The sequence below is a fragment of the Scyliorhinus torazame genome, chromosome 12 (assembly GCF_047496885.1).
Source record: "Scyliorhinus torazame isolate Kashiwa2021f chromosome 12, sScyTor2.1, whole genome shotgun sequence".
NCBI classification, from domain to species: Eukaryota; Metazoa; Chordata; class Chondrichthyes; order Carcharhiniformes; family Scyliorhinidae; genus Scyliorhinus; species Scyliorhinus torazame.
The window spans coordinates 176,267,354-176,295,168 of record NC_092718.1 but is presented as its reverse complement, the minus strand read 5'-3'; the positions used below and the strand labels follow the sequence as shown (position 1 = coordinate 176,295,168).

General features: G+C 51.1%; 1 protein-coding gene across 1 annotated transcript in view; it reads right to left on the bottom strand.

The window, feature by feature from the left end:
* slc5a2 (solute carrier family 5 member 2) overlaps nt 1–27,304 on the bottom strand; it is a 69,751-nt gene extending 42,447 nt beyond the window's left edge. The window contains exons 1-6 of the mRNA XM_072469432.1: nt 27,123–27,304; nt 5,605–5,676; nt 4,890–4,994; nt 2,953–3,012; nt 2,319–2,423; nt 1,658–1,763 (exon numbers count right to left, since the gene is read on the bottom strand). Coding sequence (XP_072325533.1) covers nt 1,658–1,763; nt 2,319–2,423; nt 2,953–3,012; nt 4,890–4,994; nt 5,605–5,676; nt 27,123–27,245 — 571 coding nt within the window. The 5' untranslated portion in view covers nt 27,246–27,304. The remainder of the gene's footprint in view (nt 1–1,657; nt 1,764–2,318; nt 2,424–2,952; nt 3,013–4,889; nt 4,995–5,604; nt 5,677–27,122) is intronic.
* Nucleotides 27,305–27,815: the final 511 nt, after the last annotated feature.

Sequence of the window (27,815 nt, the reverse complement as noted above, 5' to 3'; positions counted from 1 at the left end):
ATATACAGATTCAGCACCTACAACAGTGCAAACTAGAATAATAGGGATGGGGATGAAAGTGGGAGGACCTGATTTTAGAACAATTTTCCTAAAGTTTACATGTAATTATTCACTGAATCCCTTCATACTGAAGTCTACACCAACCCTCTGAAAGAGAACCGTACTTCGGCCCATTCCCCTGCCCCATCCCTGAAACCTCATAATCCCACCTTAACCTTTGGACAATGATGGACAATTTAGCATGGCCAATCCACCTAACCTGCACATCTTTGGACTGTGGGAGGAAATCAGAGCACCTGGAGAAAACCCACACAGACACGGGGAGAATGTGCAAACTTGGCACAGACAATCAACTAAGGTTGAAATTGAAGCCGGGTCCCTGATGCTGTGAGGCAGCAGTGCTAACTACTGTGCTACATGCCGCCTCTATCGCTGTAGTATTTATGTACTTTTCAAGGCCATAATGGCATGCTGCAAATGAATAACACTGGATATTGGAATTTTCTTAGATCCTCCCACTGCATAAGGGTTCAAGATGTAATTTTATGATTGGAATGGGGAGGCACATGGTAAATATTAGAGCAAGAGCATTGGCAATTGGAATTCCAAAATATTCCAACTGACCCTGTAAAGAGTTACAGAGCAAAAGAGTCAAAGGCCTCAAGAATAATTACAACAAGAACATGACTGAGGAATTTTAATTGCCCAGCAACTCAGCACTTTTGTCAGTATCAGCTAAAAATGAAAGGAAGAACATCGCATTGCGGACAGTGCTTAACATGTTAGTTTATTGACCGGAACAGATTGTTGTTTTGGAAAGAGCCCAGCAATGTTGTCCACTTATTGGGTACGTGGAAAGATAGGGAACTGTTCCATCTCGATCTAATCCTTTCTTCCACAATTAATGTCAATGCTCACAGTAACATTGGGGTGAGGATGAAAACACAATGATCCTAAATTACAGTGACCATGGAAGCAAACAAAAAGATTTTTTAATATATTTAGCCAGTGAAGATTTACAAATACAAGAACTGCCTGATTGATGGCAACTGATCCAGGAGGGGGAGAAAGCAGATGCTGAGATTCTTATCCAATGGGAATATCCCTGTCGATGTCCATAATTGGAGTTTGTAAGGGCCATAGTTTGTTTGCAAGATAAGACACCCAATAATTTCAGACAGTATGTGCCGCATGACCTGTTCATGGCATGGGGGAGGTTACAATCAAGCTGTGTTGGATCCTGTCCGCACCTCACGGCCACACAAATGAAACATTGCAACAAGAGTCTTTGAATATAATCAAAAGCAGGAGCCCCAGGTTTTTTTCTTCTCCCAACTCATGGGACCCCAAATGTGATCAGCTGCCTAAGCACAGGCCAGTTGATAGTTCCTTCCTGCCTGTCAGTTCAACTGTACGCTGGGTGAGATCAGCTAAGTCAACATAGACCAGAGATGGAAGCTGACTTTCCTACTTGTGGGGTTCAATTCTCTACTTTGCACATCAGCTGACTGAGCACAGACCAGCCATTGAAGTTGTGGTTTCTTCCAACTCTGTATGGACAATTTCCCCTATTTTCTCGTTCTGCATTTTTCAAGTGGAAGCCCGCAGAATGCTCCATGTAAACAAGACGTTCACCTGCCTGATCGTCTGTGCCTACCTGTAACAGTGTAGATGCAGGTAATAATCAGCAAGGCAATTACTGCGACATAGATGTTCCATCCCAGAGCTTGTTGGATGAAGACTGCTCCAGAGAACATGTCCACCTACCAAGCAATCAGATAAAAGTTCATGGATAAATATCAATAACAGTGAAATCTAACTGAAGAATGATCCAGGGATCATTAAAGAGAGAACGGTCATTAAGGATGCTCAAAACGTCCCATGAAAAGGGCAGCACGGTGGCGCAGTGAGTAGCACTGCTGCCTCACGGCGCAAGGTCCCAGTTTCGATCCCGGCTCTGGGTCACTGTCCGTGTGGAGTTTGCTCATTCTCCCTCTGTTTGCGTGGGTTTCACCCCCACAACCCAAAGATGTGCAGGCTAGGTGGATTGACCATGCTAAATTGCCCCTTAGTTGGAAAAAATGAACTGGGTACTCTAAAATTTTTATTTTTTTAAAACTTCCCATGAGGACCAGTAAAGAGGGTGCTTGGCCATGGAGCACCCTTTATAGGTGGAGATTGCCCATTGGGAATCGTTAAAGAAGACATTTCCCCATAGGTGATCTTTTAATGGGCAGGTTTCACTTTCTGTGGCCCTTTGAATGAAGAGACAGTCAAAAAAACATTGAATGAAATGATGAATATGAGGAGATACTTACCGAAATCTTGGTAAATATATATAGAAAGAGAGAGATGAGGGAGAGGTAGAGTCTGATTCGGTTTCCTCCAAACCTTTTCATTAGGTACTGAGGCATAGTGATGACCTGGGAAAGGACAGAGGAAGTCAAATAATGGGCAAATATTTTCATCTGCAAGTTTCTTCCTGCTGAATCCATATAGACAAATATTTGTTTATAAAGATCTGACAGATAAGAATGTTTTCTGAAGACATAAATTGGAACTGCTGGTCACATGATATTTGGTATGCTGGAAACCAATTTGACTTTGGCTGATAGTGTACAACGATTGAAGTCAATGGAAACAAAATCCATCAGAGATGTATAACAGGCAGATGAATTTGCATTACCATTTTACACAATTCATCACCGTTTTACACTGTCACCCAAACTCAATGTTACCTCCACTAGTGACATCCAGGGTTGTATCCAACTGCAGGGCACTGGACACCATAGTGTGATGGATAAAGTATCCTTCCATCACTGGGATCCCTGTGTTTGAATCCAGCTCCAGGATACTGTGTGTCACAGTGTGTTGAATAAGCCCACTCACCATCTGGAAATTGTATGACATAAATACCAGAACAGGCCAATGGAAATAGAATCTCATACTCACCCCAGCTGTCAAATAGACTGGGACAAAGAGCCAACCGAGGAGCAACACAACAAACAGGGCCTGTGGAATGCAAATCTCAAAGTTATACAGTGCAACTTGTTTCTCCATTCGTTAATGTGAGACCCAGGCGAAGGGCATAGAATATGAAACACAACCAAGTTGGAAATGGGCATAAGAGATGATGAGGTCCGTAAGGAGCTATAGCAGTCAGGTGATAACATTCTTGAGTTTCTAAATGTTTGAACCTTGCAAAATGAAAGGAGGAGTGAGGAATGTGATGGTTCCAGGTAAAGAATGAATTAGAGTAGGGGACAACCCAATGAGCCTTGACTTCACCAATATGCAGGGAGGTAAGAACGGTTTTGAATCTTAAGGAGGTAAAAGATCAGGTTCAGAGGAGCATCGACCATAGGAGCATAGTTAAGATAGAGAAAGAATGGCAGATAACAAAGAACAAAGAACAAAGAAATGTACAGCACAGGAACAGGCCCTTCGGCCCTCCAAGCCCGTGCCGACCATACTGCCCGACTAAACTACAATCTTCTACACTTCCTGGGTCCGTATCCTTCTATTCCCATCCTATTCATATATTTGTCAAGATAAATACAGATACAGAGAGGAATTCTGAAAACGAGAAGTGAGAGAGATATCAACGACAAACTTTAATAAAATGTTATCAAACATATCTCATCCAATTGATATGCTGGCACATGGGAAACAAATATCTGGATTCAGGGTCAGTAAATAGTAGTGATACTGAGGTCTCTGAGACACAGCTGATCCTAAGATTGTAATGTGTCTGCTTGCTATAGATCTGGAGACTGTAACACATCTAGTCACTGAGGTCTGCAAGCAATAATATGTCAGAATCCTGGGGTTTGGGACCATTAATGTATTTAATTATTGGTAGTCTGAAGGAAATAATATTCACCTTCCTGGGAGCTTGGAAACACTGATGATGTGCAGTGATGTTATCCAAGGTTCCCGCAACCCTTCCTTCACCCCCCCCCCCCCCACCCCCCTCCCACCACTTGAACCACGTGTGTGGCTAACAAAGCCCCCTCTCTATCGCCTCAGGAAATCGCCGGGAGAGTGGCGGTGGTGTGCCAGACATCAGGATCCTCACCACCTTTGAGGAGCGGGCACCTGGAAGTGACAGGTGTGACTGAGGGCAGGGCAGTCACCAACATGGAGGCTGGCGGATGCCACAGGAGTGAGGAACTACCGGGCCCCTCCCAGAGGACCTGTCAAATATGATTTGTTATTGCCTTACTGACCGACCCATCCCTCCCACTGACCACATGTCCATTCGCCCGCAGGTCCTCTAGCCGACGGCACCGGCACATCCCGGGTGGCCCCCTCTCTAGCCTCCAGGAGACCACCTCAGAGGATGCCGTTACACTAGTCGCGTCACAACTGTCATCCCCATCATCCAGCGGCGCAGATACACCCACCCCGATAGGTCATGTTAGTGGTCAGGCTTCTGGGGCACATTTTGGTGAGCCAGATGATGCAGGGACAGCCAGAGCTCAAATCAGTTGCCTCTCCATCCCAAGGTGAACTCTAGGGCCCTATGGGCACCAACCAGGAGGAGGGGGCGTTGGGCACCAACCCTTACCCATCCCATGGAGTGGCGACGGTGGCCACCAGCTCCCCTGAGTTCCACCCCTCTGAGTTCCACCGGGTGGCACGGGTGTGAATGCCATTATGGATCTCACCCAAAAGGCCGGCGAGAAACATCCCACTAAATTTGCCCAAAAGGATGCCTAGAAATTTTTGGTTAAACCGTGCTCATTGTGTCCCCCATTAGGAGAATACACATCTAATGTGTCAAGCTGTAGTGATGATCCAAAGGATGGCCAACTTGGGAAAAATTTGGAATCCAAAGGCACGCTGATCAGGATTCCTATAATGCTTCAAAGCGTTAACACACTTACATTCCACTCAAAGCCACCAACAGCCAAGCCATTTGCTGCCCCTGTGCCTGCTAAACCAACAAAATGTCCGCTTCCGATGTTACTAGCAAAGAGTGAGGTTCCAACCTGGAGGGGAATTCAAGAAAGAGACTGAGTGAGTTTTGAAATAATAAAGCTACCTTCTGCTGCAGGTATGGAGTCTTGGATATTAAAAAAGTGTTTTTCTTTAACCTATAAAAGGTTTCAAGAGCACTGGGCATCAAAATAAGTTAGCACAGTGAACCTTCAGCTCAGAAACACCAATCCATTCAACTGCCATCTAAATGATGCCTAGTTGAGGGGTGTTAGCCTTAAATGTTAGTTACTGTTGTTTACAGTCTTTTAACCATGGATTAATCAATCACAAACATCTGTATTTTGGCATGCAATCTGTGTCTCACCATCCATTTGAGGTCCATTGTCCAACAATGGTCCAGTTGTGGATTAAAATTGATTTGTTTTGCACATCCTCCCCATGTTTGCGTGTGTCTCACCCCCACAACCCAAAGATGTGCAGGGTAGGTGGATCGGCCACACTAAATTGCCCCTTAATTGGAAAAAAAAATTGGATACTCTAAATTTATTTTATCTAAATGTATTTGTTTCCTTAGGATTTCAGGTTTACAGCATTGTAGCTTTCTATAATTTAAGAAAATGTTGACGAATAAAGTAAATCAATAAAATAAACATTACTCACTGTGTACCATTGCATGTTCCTCCCGGCCAAGAAATACCCACCAACAGTTGAACGATTGGTCCTACACATGGACTAAAGAAAACACAATATATATTAATAAACACGTCAGATGTGTTTCACGTAGCAGTCATTGCCAGATTATCCTTACTGTTTCTGGTTTGGATCGAAAAGGCAGCATTTAAGATGGGGGCTCAGTTGCAGGACAGCTGGTTTGTGAAATAGAGCAAGGCCAACAGCATGGGTTCAATACCAGTACCAGCTGTGGTTATTCAGGAAGGCCCTGCCTCCTCAACCATGCTCCTCAACCAAGGTGTGGTGATCCTCAGGCTAAACCACCAAAGGAGAAAGTAGACTATGGTCATCTGGGACTATGGCAATTCTATTTTGCTTTTAACCATGAGCAGATTTTGCGACCGATAAGATTGTGGGGAAGGATACTCACGACATTGACTCCTTCAAAGAGCACATATTACAAGGATAGGAAGAGGCGTTAGGAGGTAGATAAATATTGTAGCATACTGATCTGTGCTTCACTACATTCTTTTCCGGCACTGTCACACAAGATGACATGCAGAATTAAGCCAGAAGAGGCCGAGGTGTCATAAGTCTATGTCTGAGTCACATGAGCCATTCACAAAATCTCGATTGACAAATCATTCTCATGAACACTTCAAGAATGCTTCCAATTTCCACTCCTTTCACAGCCTCTCACCACCTTCCCCGTCATCTGAAATAAATTAGCAGTCCTACAATATTGACCATACATAGCATCTACTGTTATATTCACAAGAAGACAAGTATATGTTTCTTATCAGTTGGCAGGCATTGTGTTCAGCTTCCTAAACTGGTGCTTCTTCCTACTTCAGGCCCCGTAGCAAGGGCCTGTGAGTTGAGTGGCCATTCAATGTCAACAAGAGGACCAAAGTGCCTCTCAAATTCAATGGGCATGGCCACCCGTTACCCTGCAGCACTTTTATTCATGGTCATTGTTCCTTGCCTGTTTTCTGGGTCATGTGGTCTCTTCAGTGGAGAGAAGTTGGGGGGAAACTCAGACTGGTGTAGATGTGTTGCCATATCAGAAGAGATGGCATCATAATCCTGTGCCAGGCCTAACCTGTTCCTTCTCCTGGACTTGCTGATCTGTGCATGAGCACTCCCATTACATCAATGCATTGTGGAAGCCCACACCAAGCTCACCTCATGTGGCTAAACTCATCAGTTATTCTAAAGCAAAATACTACAGATGCTGGAAATATGAAACAAAAACAGAGAATTCTGGAAATATTAAGCAGGTCAGACAGGATCTGTGGAGAGAAACAGAGTTAACACTTCAGATTAATAAGGACCCTTCAGAAGTTACCTATTATGTCTGACAATAATCCTAACAATGCCTCCCCTGGCTCCTCAGCCATGTCTTTCAGCTCCTTTTTAAAAATCCTGTTGCCACTGGAAATAATAGACATGGTGAATAGAATGTAATGTGTTTAAGGTGGTGCTGGAGGCCTGGATTGCCCTGGTTGACCTGTTAAAGCAATGATAGTGCAACTTAGTCAGTTCTGAATGAAGGGCCTGAATGTTGAGAAATCCAGTCATTCTAAAGGACCACATTGCTTGGGTCTGTTTATCTCTGGGATCACTAAGTGAAGAAAATGTAATGGTTGGCTCTGGCAAATAAGGCACCAGTAACTTGCTGAATGCACTGGTGATGTATGTTGCTCGTGTCACCAGTAGCCCCCTGCAAACACCAAGATGAAATAAAGGAATTAGAGTTCAAGGGGTTGGTGACCTTCACTGTTCCTGGCAGTACTGTGCCAATTTTACAATCTGGTTGCAAGTTGCAGCAGTTAGTGTAATTCTCAGACTATCCTCCTGCCTGTGAAGCTGGTGGTCCTCTGCTAGGGTTAGGAAAGCCCTTTTGTTCTTAGGTAACCTCTTCAGATAAAGATTCCTCACCTCCCAAGCATCATGAATGCTTCTTTCTCACCCGACTCCTCTTCCTCCAAATAATACATGAACAAGTGTTTCCCAGATGGTATGTTGCTGAATAAATTAGCAACCATCCGTATTTGACCTATTTATAATCTAGAGTTGCTGACTGCATTTAAAAAATGAGTAATAGGCACTGTTGGGAATATGCTCTTCAAATACTTGCTCACATGACATATGCACAATTTTTAAAAATTCCTAGAATCACTAAAGTGCAGAAGGAGGCCATTCAGTCCATCGAGCCTGCACCGACCTTCTGAAAGAGCACCCCCACCCAGGCCCACTCCTCCCCTTCCCCGTAAACGCACCTAACCTTTGGATACCAAGGGACAATTTACCATGGCCAATCATTGGACTGTGGGAGGAAACTAGAGCACCCGGAGGAAATCCACGTAGAAACAGGATGAATGTATGAACTCCATGCATGGGATATGGGCATTGCTAGCCGGGAAATAATTTGTTGCCCTTGGACTGCGTGGCTGGCTAGTCCATTTCAGAGGGTGCTTAAGAGTCAAGCACATTTCTGTGGGTCTGGAGTCACATGTAGGCCAGCTAGATGAGGATAGCAAATTTCTTTCCCTGATTTGATAAAAATGTGGGAAAATTAAGATTAAAAAACAAATTAGAGGCAAACGTCTGGAGAAATGAAGAGATGTAAATTCGCCTATCAGTGCAAACAAGTATTTAACATATATGACTCGAGTAAATAATGGGCTATACAGGTGGTAACTTCAAAGTGGAGAGGTAAGGAAATTGACACTTACTTGCCAAAAGCCCATTCCACATGGTGAATAACACCAAAGGGAAATAAATCGTATAACTGTAGGACACTAGGAGAGGGGGGGCGAGACAGCTGACATTAGAAGTGGAGCAGTTGCAGATTTAGGGTGCAATTCAGGGGACTCAAGTTAAAGCCCTGACACATGCAGCAGGTGTTTCTTGGTGGTTGCAATGGGCTGGGAGACATTTGTGTGGGCCAGTACTAAACGGCACCCTAGCGAGGTCTCCCAGGCAGGTGAGTCCCGGGGACATGGTGAACCTAGTGTCCGGGTATTTAGTCATTCTGGGTCTCAACCAGCGAGGACGAGATCCAGATTGCGCTGGGCAGAGCGAGTTGGGTGACTCACGACCGGCCCGACACAAAACCCAATTTTGGGATTGCGCGCCATTCACCCATTACGCCCAGATCCACACTGGGCGCAACGGGGTCACTGAATCACACCCTTAGTCTCCCATGACAAATCGCCATTTTCCGCCTTCACTGAACCTGAAGACTATTTCCCAGAGGTGACCATCTTAACTTGGGTGTAGTAATTATTTGCTGGATTTAGCTCATAGAGTTACTTAATATTGGCTGTTGTTTGGGGAAAGGGATGTCTCTGCTCCCACCAAAGGCGACTTCCCCGTGGCGGGTTCCCCAGTGGCAGGACGGGCGAGTCACGCAAAACACCATAGACATTGATGGGACTGGAAGATCCTGCAGGCGACCGATGGCGAGCTGCCTCTGCTGCCATGGGGGTAGGAAATTCCTGCCCATAGTTTCAGAGCTCCTTTGACCGTGGATATGTGTTTGAGGACTGGAGAGTATCAATATAAAACCCGGTTTTAAAAAGGGAAACAGTTAATCTGGATAATCAAAGGCCAGTTAGCTTGATATCTGTGGAAGGGAAAGAGCATCTTTAATTAAGATGAAATTACCATTGAAATGAAAAGGGAATAATAGTAAGCAGCACGGATTTCAAAATGGATAATTGTGCTTTACAAACCTCAGAATTCTTTGATCAGGTGACAGACATGGTAGATGGGGAAATGCAGCATATCTAGTGCATGCAAAATATAGAAAAGCCATTAATAAGATGCCACAAGAAAGTTTCCAGCATAGAATTAGAGGGAGGACACCAAACCAAATTAAAAATGATTAGTAGGTGGAAAATGTAAAGCACTGGTTAAAAGCAGTTTATCAGAGTGGTTGGAAGTGGATTGCAGTGTCCCACAATTTCCTATTCTGGAGTCATTTCTGTTCACTGAGTGTATCAATGATTTGGATGTATTTTGGATGATGCTGTTACAACACCCTGGGCTAGTGCATGGTCAATTCCAGCCCCACAAACCACAGAGGCACAGCACAAGTGAATTAAGCAATAATTCTGATTAAAATACCCAAAGTCTTTGGCCCTTGGCCGTCCATAATTACAGTCACCAGGTTTGTAAGTTTAAACACAATTGCTGTTTACTTATAACTAGAACAAATGTAACAAATGCAGTGAATACAGCTGCTTAATGTCAAGCTAATGCCAGACTCCCCCTTTAACGGGCAGCACGGTAGCATTGTGGATAGCACAATTGTTTCACAGCTCCAGGATCCCAGGTTCGATTCCGGCTTGGGTCACTGTCTGTGCGGAGTCTGCACTTCCTCCCCGTGTGTTCGTGGGTTTCCTCCGGGTGCTCTGGTTTCCTCCCACAGTCCAAAGATGTACAGGTTAGGTGGATTGGCCATGATAAATTGCCCTTAGTGTCCAAAATTGCCCTTAGTGTTGGGTGGGGTTACTGGGTTATGGGGATAGGGTGGAGGTGTGGACCTTGGGTAGGGTGCTCTTTCCAAGAGCCGGTGCAGTCTCGATGGACTAAATGGCCTCCTTCTGCACTGTAAATTCTATGTTAATGCTAACTGTTCCACCCTCTACCCACACACAAGACAGACAGAGGAATGGAAAGGGGTAAAATATTAAGGGTTAAGGTCAAAAGATAAGAGTCCTTGCTTCAGATGATGAGTTCTTCAGTGCACTTTCTTCAAAGTATGAGCATGTTTAAAGTCTGTGATTTGTAGCCTGTAATGATCTTCCTTGCAGTTAACAATACGTTACAGCTTTTCCAGGCTTCGCAACAGCCTGTTACAGAGAGAGTTGTCAGATTCTGGGGCGGGATTCTCCGACCCCCCAGCGGGTCGGAGAATGGCCGTTGGCCGCCGGAAATTCTGCCTCCACCGCCCGCCGAAGTCTCCGAAGGGAGAAAAGTCGGCGGGGCGTCAATGGCGCCGCACATCTCGGAGAATGGCACGGGTGGGCGCAAGGCAATGGATTTTGGGGCTGCCGATATTCTCCCGTCCGGATGGGCCGAAGTCCTGCCGACGTGATGACGGGTCACGTCGGCGTAAATCAAACCACCTTTCAATCGGCGTCAACCTGTGCTCAAGGTTGACGCCGACCAGCGTGGAGGTGGGTGACGGCCTGGGGGGTTGGCCGCTGGAGAGGCGATGGCGTGGCCGCAGTCTGAATGTGTGGGGGAGAGGTGTGTGTAGGGTTTTGTGAGTGTGTGTGTGGCGGGGGGGTGGGGGTGGTTAGAGAGGGCTGGGCTCCGGGGGAGTGCCGGGAGGGGGGGTGAGTGCCGGGGAGGAGGATGGGGTCCGTGCCGGGGAGGAGGATGGGGGGGGGGTCTGTGCTGGGGAGGGGGATGGGGGGGGTCCGTGCTGGGGAGGAGAATGGGGTCCATGCCGGGGAGGGGGATGGGGTCCGTGCCAGGGAGGGGGATGGGGTCCGTGCCGGGGAGGGGGATGGGGTCCGTGCCGGGGAGGAGGATGGGGTCCGTGCCGGGGAGGGGGATGGGGGGGGGGTCCGTGCCAGGGAGGGGGATGGGGTCCGTGCCGGGGAGGGGGAGGGGGATGGGGTCCGTGCCGGGGAGGAGGATGGGGTCCGTGCCGGGGAGGGGGATGGGGGGGGGGGTCCGTGCCGGGGAGGGGGATGGGGTCCGTGCCGGGGAGGAGGATGGGGTCTGTGCCGGGGAGGGGGATGGGGTCTGTGCCGGGGAGGAGGATGGAGTCCGTGCCGGGGAGGGGGATGGGGGGGGGCGTCCGTGCCGGGGAGGGGGATGGGGTCCGTGCCGGGGAGGGGAATGGGGTCCGTGCCAGGGAGGGGGATGGGGTCCGTGCCGGGAGGAGGATGGGGTCCGTGCTGGGGAGGGGGATGGGGGGGGGGGGTCCGTGCCGGGGAGGGGGATGGGGTCCGTGCCGGGGAGGAGGATGGGGTCCATGCCGGGGAGGGACTTGGGGGGGCAAGTGAGTTGGTCCACCTGGCCAGGTGCCAGCCTCCAACAGTCGGACCCATGCGGTCCATGCCACCTGGCTGGGGGGAGGAGGGGGTATGGGCAATGATGACATGCCGTTCACCCACCCCCCCCCGCCCCCGCCCCCAGGCCGTCATGTTTTCCGATCAGCCAGCGATGTTGGCCGACGTGGCGGCAGCCGCTAATGTCTATGTTGCCCTGGATGAGGAGGAGGAGGAGGAGGAGCGTGCCAGAGAGGCGGCGCAGGCTGCCGCAGAGGGGCAGGCGGCAGCCGACCAGGCTGGAGGGACACCTGACCGACAGGACGAGGAGGGGGAGGAGGACGTCGCGGCCCCACGGCAACGGAGGCACCCGAGGGCGCCCCGTGTGTACTGGCCCCGGCAGTCATACCAGGGCCTCACGGACCGAGAATGCAGGAGGAGACTCCGGATGAGCCGGGAAACGGTGGCACACATCCTACACCTGCTGGCGCACCTGTCACCGCGTAGCACTGGCGGGGGACACCCTCTCCCCGTGTCCGTCAAGGTTACGCTGGCCCTGAACCTTTGTGCAATGGGGTCATTCCAGGCACCGAGTGGGGTCCTGTCCGGCATATCGCAGACATCAGTGCACCGGTGCATCCGGGCAGTGACAGACGCCCTATATGCCATGGCGCACCGCTACATCCGCTTCCCTGTGGACCGGGCCAGCCAAGATGCCCGGGCCGTGGGCTTCTCTGCCGTGGCCGGGTTCCCCATGGTCCAGGGCGCGATCGATGGGATGCACGTCGCCGTGCGGCCACCTGCAGAGAACAGGGCCGTGTTCACCAATAGGAAGGGGACCTATTCGATGAACATACAGGTGGTCTGCGACCACCGCATGATGATCCTGCACGTCTGCGCCCGTTACCCGGGCAGTGTACATGACTCATACGTGTTGTCGCGCTCATACATTACCAGCATGTACGAGGGACGCCATCCCCGGCTGAGGGGCTGGTTGCTGGGTGACAGGGGCTACCCATTGCGATCGAGGCTGATGACGCCAAAATGGAGGCCACGCAATGAGGCGGAGAACCGCTATAATGATGCCCATGTAGCGACAAGGGGAGTGATGGAGAGGTGCTTTGGCGTGCTGAAGATGCATTTCAGGTGCCTAGACCTCTCTGGGGGCGCCCTCCAGTATCGGTCAGATAGGGTCGGCCGCATCATTGTGGTGTGCTGCGTCCTGCACAATATAGCCCAGCAGAGGGGCGATGTGCCGCAGGCAGAGGAGGGCGGAGTGGAGGAGCAGCAGGAAGAGGCGCAGTCCTCCCCAGATGAGGGGGATGGGGGCAATGGTCAGGGCAGATGGGGTAGACACAGGCGGGTGGCTGTCCACCGTTACCGGCTGGACCAGCGGGCACGGGACAGACTGATAGACGCCCGCTTCACTGACTAGATGGGCGTGGGAATCGGGTAGTATGGCCACAGACCACACACCATGGCAACAGCCGACCACCGCCAGCCCCCACCCATCCACCCACCCAGCACCGCCCCCCCCCTCCCCAACCCCACCCACCCCACCCGCATGCACACCACCCCCCCATTGCCGATCCACCGGCGGCACAACGGGCCGGGCTCACACAGTTGCGGGTGGACGCGTTTCTATTGCAGGCCATGGAGGATGATGACAACCCGCCCTGCGATGAGCTCCTGGCTCCACATCGTTGGACTATGTCTGACCCATGGCCACAGTACCACCATCCACCCGGACCATCCCTGCATTGCGGCTGTGACACTGCAGCGCACGGTCCCGTCCTCTGCCCGGGGGGATGTTGATGGCGGCCCAGGGGCAAGGGGCAGACTCACATAGGGCTGAGGTATGACCACCCCTCACACACACACTTGCGCTCAACGCTTTGGACAGAGCACAAAGGCAGCTTCTGTAGGTGTAACATTGACTTTAATAACCAAAGGAGTTCATGCACATGCCCTAGCCCCTAAAACTCATCTGTGCCCTGCACCCGTGCCAACTTACTCAGTGTCTAATTGTTTGGCCTTAGGGACCCTATGACTACGTCCAAGTGGTTCCCCAGACGGTTCAGCAGAACTGGAGGTGGACTCCTGTGATTCCTGCCCTCTGACACGGGATCCCTTTGGCGGCCGTTTCCTGGGGCGTCCTGGCCTAGATGGGCTCGGGCGACTGGGATGGCGCGCTGCCAGCCTGTCCTGCCCGTTGCCCACCCGATGCACCTGGGACGGAAGGGGGGGAGTCCGAGGTGTCGCGGTGTTTCGGGACCTCCCCTACAGGGGGACCCGGGACGGACCACAGCACCTCCTCCTCCCTCGCGGTGCCCGATGGCCCCCAGGCCTCTACATGGGTGGGGGATGCGAACGGACTGGCCATCCGACGCCCCCCCGACATCTGGCGCTGCCAGTCCTGGAGGCCCGTGCTGGTATCGACAGGGGTCTGCAGGTTTGCAGCCATGGAGCTCAAGGGATTGGCAAACCCTGTCTGTGACTGTGCGACGCCGTCTCGCACATGGGCAATGGCGCCGATGCCCTCAGCTATGGCCTGCAGAGACTGGGCCATGGACTGCAGAGACTGGGCCATGGCCTGCTGAGACTGGGCCATGGCGTTGAGCGCCTCTGCCATCTGCCGCTGGCGCTGGCTCATGGCCTCCTGTGAGAGGGCAGCCATGTCCTGGGCCACAGACGCCGCCTGCACGGAAAGCCCCTGGCCTCGCAAACCGTTCCCCATGTCTGACACCGTCGCACCCATTGCCTCCACCGCGGACACCACCCGTGCGGTGTCGACCTGGGTGGCATGCATGACCGGCACCACTCTCAGCTCCTGGACGCGGGTGGACTCCTCCACCTGCGACTGCAGCCGCCGCAAGCCGCCCGTCACCCTCTTCGCTCGTCTCCGGGTCGGTGGTTGCATCGGACCTATGGGTGGGTGTGGTAACTCCAGGAACCCGGCATCCATCTGGGCGGCAGATGTTCGCTTGGGCTGGGCTGCCCTCCGACCGCCCGGCCCCTCTGCTGCTCCTACCTCCACCTGCTGTACCGGGACGGCTGTGTTGTGCGCACCATTGAGTGTACCAGACGCCTCATCACTAAAGTGCCCAACCGAGGTGAGCGTCTCTGCGATGGTGGAGGGTGTTGGTGACATCAGTGGCGTTGTGTCGTGCGCATCGTCCCACTCTGAGTCCATGGCACTTTGGGGTGGCAGTTCGTCTCCGCCCATCCAATCTGTGTCACTGTCCTGTATTTCAGTTTCCTGGGTAGGGGTGTCCTGGGTAGGGGTGTCCTGGGTAGTGGTGTCCTGGGTAGTGGTGTCCTGGGTAGTGGTTTCATGGCTAGCCTGTGACGGGGGCCTGTGGCTGCCCCTCTCGTCGCTGGGTGGCACACGCCTGCGTCGTCGCACCCGCACGAGACGGGGGCGTCGTCTCCCTGTTGCTCCAGGTCTCTCCATCTCCAGTGGTCTCCGAGGGACATTGTGCGGGCGTCGCATGCCAGAGGGTCCTGGTCTCTCCATCTTCAGTGGTCTCCAAGGGGCATCCTGCGGGCGTCGCATGCCAGAGGGTCCGGGTCTCTCCATCTCCAGTGGTCTCCGAGGGGCATCCTGCGGGCGTCGCATGCCAGAGGGTCCGGGTCTCTCCGTCCCCCGTGGTCTCCGAGGGGCATCCTGCGGGCGTCGCATGCCAGAGGGTCCGGGTCTCTCCGTCCCCCGTGGTCTCCGAGGGGCATCCTGCGGGCGTCGCATGCTGGAGGGTCCGGGTCTCTCTGTCTCCCGTGGTCTCCGAGGAGCATCATGCGGGCGATCTGCATCTGCGGGGATGGGTGCCTCGACGTTTGCTCCTGCGACACACAATGAAGCATGCATGGTTAGTCACGCAGGCAGTGATCAGGGGATATGGGGGAGGGGGGATATAGGGGAGGGGGGATATGGGGGAGGGGGGATATGGGGACGGGCTGTCGGTGGCTCACTTGCTGGTGGGCCCCCGACCTCTGCATCAGCAACCTCCCGGTCCTCAGGTCCGCCAGCCAGTTCCAGGGCCCTTCCCTCATGTTCGGTCAGTGGCCTCTCATCAGCGGGGCCTCCGCCAGTCCTCACATGCTCCCTGGTGTTGTGTGCGCGTTTCTCCTGTGGGGGGGGGGGTGGCAGGGGTAAAAGGCAACAATGTTAGACAGGTATATGAATGCTCGCCGTCGGTTGCGCGTGTATTGCAGAGGTTAAGGTTAGGACTGGATTCACTTGGGGAAATGGGGGAAGGCGGATATGAGGGAGGGGGGATATGGGGGAGGGGGGATATGGGGTATATGGGGGAGGAGAATATGGGGGATATGGGGGAGGGGGGATATGGGGGAGGGGGGATATGGGTGATATGGATATCGGGCAGGGGGGGAGGCTCACCCTGGCTGCTCTGACGAGGTCGTTCACCTTCTTGTGGCACCGGGTGCCTGTCTGTGGTGTCAGGGCCACAGCGGTGATGGCCTCTGCCACCTCCCTCCACAGACGCCGGCTGTGGCGTGGGGCGACTCTGCGGCCATGTCCGGGATACAGGGCCTCCCTCCTCTGCTCTACTGCGTCCAGGAGCGCCTCAATGTCGCGGGACTGGAACCTCGGGTCTGAGCGGCGGGCGGCCATCCAGTCGGGTGTTCTGGTCGGGTGGGGGAAGCAGCGCATCCTTAATGAGCCGTAACGCCGTGCGACGTGCATGACGCCGCACGGCGTGAAGCGCGTGAGCAAGCGCGGATAGCGTCGTGTCGCTGCGAGCCCATTCCGGGCCGGAGACATTGCGACGTTTTTGGCGGCGTGATGCAGGTGGGATTTGCGCCGTTTTTGCCACCGGTCGGCGGACTTTGCGCCGATAACGGAGAATTTCGCCCCTGGTCTCTGCTTGCATCAGCCTTTACTGCATTGAGTTGGTTCCCACAATGACCGTTTGGTGAGAATTCGCTGGTTATTGCTGGAGAAAACAGCGGGAAAAAGAGAGCTTTTCTCCCTTAGCTTCCAAAAGGAAAACTGAAAGCTCTTTAAGTCTCTGGACCATATCAGTGGGAACAGGTCCTATCGCCACCTCTTACTTGGCAGCGCACTGCCTTTTAGGCCCATTCATTGACCCACCAGCCACATCAATCAATCCGAATCATCACGGATGCCAGTCTAAAACAGCACAGGCTTCTGGATCTTCCTGTTTGAGTTAAAGGTGAAGGCTGCTTTGCCTTAAGATCACAGGTCCATTAAACATCCATGGATCAAAAAATGTAACTGCAGAAAGAAAAGAAAGAGGGAAAGCAAGGGATAGACAGGGAATAAACAAGAACAAACAGGCAGGACACTTACAATACCAAAATAGGAGGTATAATTAATTCTTCAGAAGAAAAAAGGTTGTTACAAGGTGTTATTGGTAAGGTAGAGGGGTGGTGGTGTGAAAAGGCCTAAAAGGTGACATGCAATTCAATACAAATAGGTGTGAGTTGTAGCATTTTGACCAAAACACAGCTGAAAACAGACTCTGACTGGAAGTTTTATTTTTCTTTCTGCTTTCATGTGATGCCAGCATTTGTTGCCCATCCCTAATTGCCCTTGAACTGAGTGGCTCGTAGGCCATTTTACAGGGATGAGAGCCAACCACATTGCTGTGGATCAGGAATCATGTAGGCCAGACCATGTAAGCATGTAGACACGTAGGCAGATTCCCTTCCCAAAAGGACAGATGGGTTTTTACAACAATCGATGATAGTTGCCATGGTCACCATTACAAATGCATTAATTAAATTTAAATTCCACCAGCAGTTCTGATGGGATTTGAACCCATGATTCCAGAACATTTACTCTGTGCCTTGGATTATAGTCCAGTGACATTACCACAACACCACCATGCTGTGAAACCTAGGCATATAGTTCACAGGACATTAAAGGAACCATCTCAAGTTGGTGAGGTTGCAACTTTTTAGCTCTTTTCACAAGAATTATAGAACCTAAAAGCAAGGAGATAATGCTGATTCTATGTACATCTGTAATAAGACCTCAGCTAGAGATTTGTGTGCATTATGGTGCTCCACATTGCAGGAAGATTATTAAGGCCTTAGAAAGATTATGATGTAGATTTACTAGAATGGTGTCTGCCATGAAGAAATACATATAAGTGGAAAAATCTGAACCTCAATTTTAATCTAGCCCACCACCAGCAAGGTTGGGTCAACAGAGAATTTTATTCTCTATTGAAATCATTGGGTTGAGGTGGGCAGGGAACGAAAGTGTAAGGGCAGTCTGCCAATTTGTAGTCCTGGCAGAATGGTGCCAGGGATGCCGTGCTCAATCTCAAAAGAAATTAAAGCACAACTTTTAGTCAATCTCTTCATCTATCAGGAGTACAATGAGGACACAATGGCCACTTTGGGCAGGACCATTCCGGTCCCAAGCCGGTGCATGGGTTTCCCGACGGCAAGGGAAGCTCAATGGCGGGACCGGTAGATCCGGCTGGCGGGTCACCTCTGCGCCAAAAATCGCTTGCTGGGGTGGTCAGTAAATCCCGCCCAATAAAGGGAGAAAATACACCAGATCCAGGGCACTACAATATCACTATTAAGAGAGCTGTATTTTTGGAAACCCTTTTATATACTCGTGGCTTACCTATCTCTTCACCAGTGTTAATGTCTTGTGCCTTACCTATCTCTCCGCCAGTGCTAATGATAGCCTCCTGGCAATGTTAAAGCATTCTGGAAGAAGGAATCAGATACTTCCATTTACTTAACCTTCTAATAGCCCTGTGCAGATCACATGAGCACGCACTGTTGGGTTCCTTGCAAAATGATGATTGGTTCCAGTCAATAAACTAACAGAGTAAACAAGATCTTTGATATAATGTTCCTCTTCAATTTTTAGCTTGTACTGACAGTTGTGCTAAATGACTGTGCAATTAAAATTCCTCAGTAATTTTCCCTTGTAATTATATGTAGGCCTTTTGACTCTTGCACTCCGTAAACATTTACAGGGTCAGATGGAGTATTCAGAAATTTAGCTTGTAAGATTAATAGCCTTACTCTTAAATTAACCATGTCCTTCCTCATTCAGTAAGAAACTTGATTGTTAACCCTCGAACTGCATACAGGGGCGACATTCTCCGACCCCCCGCCGGGTCGGAGAATCGCCGGGGGCTGGCGTGAATCCCACCCCCGCCGGTTGCCGAAGTCTCCGGCACCGGATATTCAGTGGGGGCGACAAGCGCGCCGCGCCGGTTGGCGGGCCCCCCCCCGCTCGATTCTCCGGCCCGGATGGGCCGAAGTCCCGCCGATAAATTGCCTGTCCCACCGGCGTAAATTAAACCACCTACCTTACCGGCGGGACCAGGCGGCGTGGGCGGGCTCCGAGGTCCTGGGGGGGGCGCGGGCCGATCTGGCCCCGGGGGGTGCCCCCAAGGTGGCCTGGCCCGCAATCGGGGCCCACCGATCCGCGGGTGGGCCTGTGCCGTGGGGGCACTCTTTCCCTTCCGCCTCCGCCACGGTCTCCACCATGGCGGAGGTGGAAGAGACTCCCTCTACTTCGCATGCGTGGGAAACTGTCAGCGGCCGCTGACGCTCCCGCGCATGCGCCACCCGGAGATGTCATTTCCGTGCCAGCTGGCGGGGCACCAAAGGCCGTTTCCGCCAGCTGGCGGGGCGGAAATTCCTCCGGTGTCGGCCTAGCCCCTCAATGTTGGGGCTCGGCCCCCAAAGATGCGGAGCATTCTGCACCTTTGGGGCGGCGCGATGCCCGTCTGATTGGCGCCGTTTTGGGCGCCAGTCGGCGGACATCGCGCCATTTCCGGAGAATTTCGCCCCAGATACCTGGAAACTCCTGGGGAAGTTGGTTTTCTTCCCTTTCAGTCGAACCATTGTGTTTTTTGAAGTAATTACACATTTAACACTAATAAATTAACATCAACGTTAGGAGAGTATTTGGTCAGGTTCCCTTGTAGGTATTGGAAGAAAACTTTTACTCTATTTTGCTGTGAATGGTAAATAATTAGACTCACTCCAGTTTCAATTTAGGCTGATGCTTCATGCATAACTAGGAGAGTACAGCATTGTTGGAGAAAACCAAGTGTTCTATTCAGAAGTCAAGTGAGGCCCTGTTTCAGTTTAACGTTAATTTGAAATGGAAATCTGAACATAACTTTGATAAACTGAAAGTGTAAGTATGACCTGAAATGTCGACAGAACTTTCCCAAATCACTTCTGCCATTTTCTCTCTTCTTTTTGGGAGCGCTGACAGTTACTGTGGGAGATTTCAAAGGTTTGGCTGGCCTATGGTGGCTCACCCAATTAGCCATTCGTCACAGGCTACACAATGAGGGTCATATTTTTGCCACTGAGGTGGGTAGTTTGAATTAGGAAATTCCCTAACTTGGCAGGCCTGCCTTAGTTTAAATTTTCAGCAGCGAACAGGCGAGCCGACCGGCGCACGAGGCGGTTGATGCACTATCAATTACGACGAGACGAGAGTAGAATGTAATCAAGGCTTTATTGCACAGAGATGTGTGGCCTCCTACAGCAGCTTACAAAATGGCTGCTGTTTGGAGAGCACACACATTTATACTCCACCTCCTGGGCGGAGCCAGCAGGCAGGGATCTACCCCCGTACCTGTAGTACAGGGGCCTTATCGTAATACCCATATATACAATATAATACAACAGTGGTGACTACCACAGCGGTGAAACCCGAACTTCACCGGGGCAAGAGGGCCCGACCAGCCGCGCGTGAAGCCCTCCCTCACCAGGGGTGTGGCTGGATGACGTTCCTCTCAAGGGCACTGAGGGAGCACAGGAATGAGACAAAATCGGACATTCAGGTGGTGGAAAGTGCACAGTAGCCAAAGCTCTGGCGCATGGACAAAGCTGAAAAGAGATTGGAGGCCCAGGAGGCGATGACCACAGAGCTGGAAAGGGCCATAACGGATCAGAGTGACCAGATTGTCACCCTAGAAAAAGATGTGGTGAGGCTTGTCACGACACCAGACAGCCTAAAAGGAAAGGTCAAGGACTAAGAGAACCGGTCGGGACAGCAGAACTTACAAATCATGGGCCTACTGGAGGGGATCGAAGGTAGGGATCCCACAGACTATGTGACCCAAATGCTGGGCAACCTGGTGGGAAGGGATGCCTTCCCCAACCCACCAGAAATAGGCAGGGCACACCGGTCACTCCAACCAAAGCCCAAAGCTGGGGACCAGCCAAGGGCGATTATAGCGAAACTGCACCGGTACAAGACCGGGAGAGAATCCTGCGCTGGGCCAGACAGTCCAAGAACTGCAGCTGGGAAGGACATAAGATATATACCAGGATATTGGGGTTGACCTGGACACGTACCGGGCCGAATTCAACAAGGCAAAGGCAGCGTTGTACAAAAGCACCATAAGATTTGGTATGCTGTACCCAGCCAAGATCTGGGTCATATACCAAGGCAAAGAACACTTTTTTACAGTCCCTCTGGAGTTGGATAGGTTTGTCGCAGACTGGAAAAGCGGCAACAAGGAAAACGATGAGGAGCCCACAGAAAGAGACTGTAAGGCCGCAATGTTCTAGCATGGGGAAGGGGGAGGAAAGAGCACCTCCCACCACAATCTGTACAACCAACATCAAACCACCACCACAGAGACTGCTTTACGTGGGAGAACATGGCCTCATTCTGAAAAAGGGAGGTAGCGAGCGATAAAGGGAAGGATGAGTGGGGTCCAGACAAGTACAGGGTAAGACAGGGAATAGAGCGAGCAAGAACTTTAGAGAGCAGGCGAGGGAAGGAAGCACAGTAACTCCTGCGAGGGGAGCCGCCACACTAGCGGGATAGCTAGCACCAGGGCTCATGCGGCGTGCCCCCAGCAAGGGGGAAAGCGCCTGGCAATGGGGGGGGGGGAAGACAACGGGACGGGGATGTAACTGGGGAGAGAAGCAGGGGGGAGGGGGATTGGGGAGTGGACTCTGGGGGGGGGGGGGGGAAGGTGATGGGGGGGGGGCATAGTGAGAAAGAAATAGGCAAGGACAGATCAAAAACACCACACGTGGTGGCTTGGAACAAAATGATGCTGCAAGCAACCACCTAGAAGGGTCCCTGGGCAAAGGGAGACCACGGAGTGCAGGGGCATATCCATGTGGTGGACACACAGTTGGCGGCCATGTTGGATTCCCCCTGGACAAAGAGAAACCCTGGAGTGTAGGGGCCCGACCTCATGGGGAGAACAGTGACCGTGGCCATTTTGGACGGCCCCTAACAAAGGGAAACCCCAGGGTGCAGGGGCACGTCCACCAAGCGAATATGGTTAATCCCACAGGAACAAGGGGACAAAAACGCCCCACCACCATAGTCACCTGGAATGTCAGTTGACTTAACGCCCTCGTGAAAAGATCCAGAGTCTTCACCCATCTGAGGAATATGAAAGTTGACATAGTCTTCCTCCGAGAGACACATCTGAGGGAAAAGGACCGCCTGCGGGTAAGGAAGGGCTGGGTGGGACATACCTACCATTCCTGCTATGGGATGAGGGCCAGGGGGTAACCATTTTAATTAATAAGGGGACGATGTTCATGTCGCCAAGGACAGTTACGGACCCAGGGGGACAGTACGTCATGGTCAGCGGTGTCCTGGATGGGGTACCGGTAGTCCTCGTTAACATGTACGTTACCAATTGGGACGACACGGAGTTTATAAAGAAGACCATGGCAGAAATCTCTGGCATAGATACGCACAGATTCATCATTGGGGGGGGTGGGGGGGGGGGGGGGAGGACTTAATTTAGCAAGGCCAATCCACCTAATCTGCACAGGACCCAAAGACGGACAGCTCGAACCCCAAAACGGAAAAGGACCTCCAGCATGGCCAAAGAACTTGGCCGTTTTATGGAGCAGATGGGGGCGGTGGACCCATGGCGATTAACCCACCCATGGGAGAAGGAGTTCTCCTTCTTCTCCCAAATGCATAACGTATATTCAAGGATCGACTTCTTTGTAGTGGGGAAATCAGTGCTTCCAGGGTTGGTTAGGGCGGAATACTCCGCAATCGTAATCTCCAACCATGCTCCACATTATATGGATGTGAGGTTGGAGACAGGCAGTGCCCAATGCCCCACATGGAGGTTGGACATGGCCTTATTGGCTGACAAGGCCTTTTGTGAGAAAATATCACAGGCCATAGTTGAATATATAAATAACAACCAGAACGGGGAGGTCTCACCCTCCACCTCCTGGGAGGCGCTGAAGGCCATAATCAGGGGAGAAACGACTGATTTTGAAGCACAAAGAGAACCGGAGGAGAGGGCGGCTAGGCAACAGCTAGTTGACTCCATACTGCAGGTGGATACTCTGAGGCCCCGACCGTAGAGCTCCTGGCGGAGAGGAAAAAGCTACAGATGGATTTTGACCTGCTCTCCACGAGGAGAGCAATGCACCAACTCCTCCAGGCATGGGGGACCCTATACGAGCACGGAGACAAGGCCAGCCGCCTGCCGGCACAACAGTTGATAAAGCAGGCAGCCAGAAAAGAGATCGCACAAGACCATAGAATTGATCATAGGATTTACAGTGCAGAAGAAGGACAATAGGCCCATCGAGCCTGCACCATCCCTTAACCCCACTTAAGCCCACACCTCCACCCTAACCCCGTAACCCAGTGACCGCACCAACCTTTTTGGAAACTAAGGTCAATTTAGCAGGGCCAATGCACCTAGCCTGCACATCTTTGGACTGTGGGAGGAAACCGGAACACCCAATGGAAACCCACGCAGACACGGGGAGAAAGTGCAAACTCCACACAGACAGTGACCCAAGCCAGGAATCGAACCTGGGACCATGGAGCTGTGAAACAACCGTGCTAACCACTGTGCTACCATGCCGTCCCCACTGTGCTACCGCGCCGCCCAAATTAGGAATAGCAGAGGCACATTTAGGGCAGTACGGTAGCACTGTGGTTCGCACAATTGCTTCACAGCTCCAGGGTCCCAGGTTCGATTCCCGGCTTGGGTCACTGTCAGTGTGGAGTCTGTACATTCTCCCCGTGTGTGCGTGGGTTTCCTCCAGGCGCTCCGGTTTCCTCCCACAGTCTAAAGATGTGCAGGTTAGGTGGATTGGCCTTGCAAAATTGCCCTTAGTGTCCAAAATTGCCCTTCGTGTTGGGTGGGGTTACTGAGTTATGGGGATAGCGTGGAGGTGTGGACCTTGGGTGGGGTGTTCTTTCTAAGAGCCGGTGCAGACTCGATGGGCCGAATGGCTTCCTTCTGCACTGTAAATTCTATGATTGTAAATTCTATGATTAGTAACTGATCCAGACAAGGTTAACAAAGCCTTCGAGGTCTTCTACCAGGGGCTGTAAACCTCGGAGCCCCCAGCAGGGGATGAAGTAGTTCCTTGATGGACTGGACATGCCCGTTGTTGGGGATGATAGGAAATGGGGCCTGGAAGCACGGATAGAACTGGGCGAGGTCATGGAGAGCATTAGCTCCATGCAGGAAGGGATGGCGCAGGGACTGGATGGTTCCCCAGTGGACTTCTACAAACGATGCGCTGGCCCCGCATCTGCGGGAGATGTTCACAGACTCACTGGCGAGGGGCACACTGCCGCACATGCTGGCACAAGCCTCAATCTCGTTGATACCTATAAAAGACAAAGACAAAGACCCAACAGAGTGAGGTTCCGACAGACCCATCTCGCTACTAAACTTAAATGTAGGCCAAGATCCTAGCCAAAAGGCTGGAGGACTGTGGACCAGAGGTGGTCGCAGAAGACCAAATGTGCTTTGTCAAGGGTAGACAACTAACATTGAATATCAGGTGCCTGCAGAACGTAATCATGACCTCTTCCGGGGAGAGAACACCAGAGGTGATGTCTCCCTGGACGCAGAAAATGCCTTTGACAGATTTGAAAGGAAATACCTCATAGAGGTACTGGAGTGGTTCAGGCTTGGAACAGGATTCACCACCTGGGCGAGACTCCTCTATAACGCCCCCATGGCGAGCATACAGACAAACACTACCAGTTCTAAGTACTGACAACTGCACAGGGGCACGAGGCAGGGACGCCTGCTATCCCCTCTACGCGGATGACCTGCTCCTCTACAGCTCGGAGTGACAAAGCAGCATGGAAGGAATCATTGCACTCTTGAACAAGTTTGGAACCTCCTCGGGCTACAAACTCAACATGAACAAAAGCGAGATCTTCCTGGTGAACCCGCAAGGGGGAGGGTCAGAGCTGGTGGGGCTGTGTTTAAACAGGCCCAGCACAAACTTTGCTACCTGGGAATCCAAATTGCCCACGACTGGATAGGGGTCCACAAATGGACCTGCAGTTAAAAAGGACCTGCAGAGATGGAACACACTCCCACTCTCCCTGGCAGGGAGGGAGCAGATGATCAAAATGAACCTGCTGCCCTGGTACCACTTCCTACTTAGATGCATCCCAATCTATATTCCCAAGGCCTTTTTTTAACTCACTGGACAAACTAATTAAGGTGTTTGTGTGTGTGTGTGTGTGGGGGGGGGTTGGGGGGGGGGGGGGGGGGGGGGGAGGAGAGAATGCATAGATCCAAAATAAGGTTCTACAGAGAATGAAATCCATGGGGGTACTAGCCCTCCCAAACCTCAGTACTACCACTGGCCAGCAACAGCAGAAAGAATAAAGGCGTGGATAACGGAGCCGGATGCCTAGTGGGTGCTCACGGAGGAGGATTCCTGCAAGGGGACCTCCCTCTGGGCCCTAGCCACGGCTGCACTCCCATCCCCACCCAAGAAGCACTCAATCAGCCCAATGGTGGTGGAAACACTCCAGTCGTGGAATCAACTTCGACAACATTTCGGCCTAACTGAGATGTCCGACAAAGCCCCCATCTGCAACAACAACAGGTTCGTGTCGGCGCTCACAGACAACCAATTATTGCCCATCAGTCTGCTCCCCATCTTCAGCAAAGTGATGGAAGGCGTCACTGACAATACTTATCAAGTGACACTTAGCATAAACCTGCTTACCGATGCTCTGTTTGCATTCCTGAGGATCACTTGGCTCTTGACCTCACTACAACGTTGGTACAAACATGGATGAAAGACCTGAATACCAAAGCTGAGGTGAGAGTGACTGCCCTTCACATCAAGGCTGGATATGACTGAGTGTGGCAAAATTGATATCAGTGAGAATCAGGGAGAAAACTCCACTGGCAAGAGTCATAGGTAGCAAAAAGGAAAATGGCTGTAGTTGTTGGAGGCTAGTCATTTTAGCCCCAAGACATCATCGCAGGAATTTTCATGGTTATGTCCTGCTTTTTGTTCGTCATCCTTGGGATGTGTGTATTGAAAGGCCAGCCATCATTGCATTTTGTTAATTGCTCTTGAGAAGGTTACAATGACTTTCCCTCCACCATGAGGTCAGGTGTGGGGATGTTTTGATGATTGCAAAGTGTTCAGTACCATTCATGACTTCTCAGATACTGGAACAGCATTTCAGGGACAACATTTAGACTCGGACTGATAGATGGCAAGTAACATTTGTGCCACACAAGTACCAGGCAATGACCTTCTCCAACATCTCCGCATGACATTCATTGGCATTACCATTTCTAAATGCTCACATTGACCAGAAACTGAGCTGGAACAGCAGTATAAATACTGTGGCTACAAGAACAAGGTCAGAAGCTGGCAAGTCAGTGGCTTGACTCACCAAAGCCTGTCCATAATCTACAAGGCACGAATCAGGAGTGTAATGCATACTGTAACCCAGTATGGAGCAACAGAACTATCGTTATAGATCGGTGCTACTACACCCAGTATAGGTCAGTGAGTCCCTATCCTAAATAAAGCATTGTAAATATACCCCAATGTGGGACTGTTCCTGAGTGGAGCAGTGGAACTCTACACGGTCGGAGGTGAAGTAAATATCCAGTATGGGTGAGCGGTGGGTCTGGACTCAGTACTGGACATTGTAACTGTACTCCATTATGGGGCAGTGGGACGTACCCTACTATGGAGTAATCCGACTGCACCCAGTATGGAGCAGTAGATCTGTACCCAATAAAGCAGTGCAACTATATCCCTGAATGGAGCAATGCATTTGTACCCGATATAGGAAAGTGAGTCTGTACCCAGTACAACAATACCCAGTATGGACTGTGGGTCTGTACTCCACAATGGAACAGTGAGTCTTTACCCTGAATCGGGCAATACAACTATATGCAGTATGGGGCAGTGAGTTTGTGCCCCAGTATTGGAGAGTGGAGTTTGACTCAGTATGAGGCAGTGAATCTCTACCCATTATGGGGCAACAGGACTGTACCCACTGATAGACAGCATGATCAGGACAATATGAAACAGAAATGGGGAAATATTTCAATGAACTATGACTGACGGGTTAATGGGGGCGTTGAAGCAGACGTGTTCAAGAAGAACCACAGTCACAGAAATGTCACAGTGCAGAAGGAGGCTATTGGCCTTGTCGTGTCTACACCAGCTCTTCAAACAGAACGCAAACAGCATGAAGGAATAAACACTTACCCATAGCCCAACGCCGATAACCAAAACAAAATACAAGAGAATCACACTGATGTCCGCTGCATTGTTGATGGCCACAGTTTGAGGTGGAGACGTGGTTGATGTTGGAGTCGCAGATGCCTTCATGTCCGCTTAGTATGAAGAGAGGGAGAACACCGAGCATGAAAGAGGCTAAGATAACATCTGACAGGATGAGGGACTTGCCTATTAATATGGGACTGCTAAGTAATGATTGAACCAAACACATTTAATAGGTTACCAAGTGTCAAGAATCTCCCGCTTCAACACCATGCCCACTCAGGAGGCTTTTCAATAATTATCTCAGCAATGGATTCTATCAAATAATCCTACTTAATAAATATGGCACACTACGTGGTACTGAAATGCACAGATCAGAAAGAGCCACATCCTTGGTGCTTAGATGATATTGTGTGGTATGATATTAAGTGCAATATACGTGTAAACTGAATGAGTCAGGAATAATTCTTGCTAGCAGAGGTTGGTACTAACGCATTCACCTTTTTCAGTGAGCTAAGCACATGCATACTTAGCATAGCATATTTGCCTTAAGTATTGGAAAATTAAGAATCTGAGGACCTCTTTTTGGGGAATATTCAGTGACATTCTACAAGCTCTCCAGAACATTGTAATCTATGAATCCCCTCCAAATGGACTTTATGAAATACAAAACCCCCA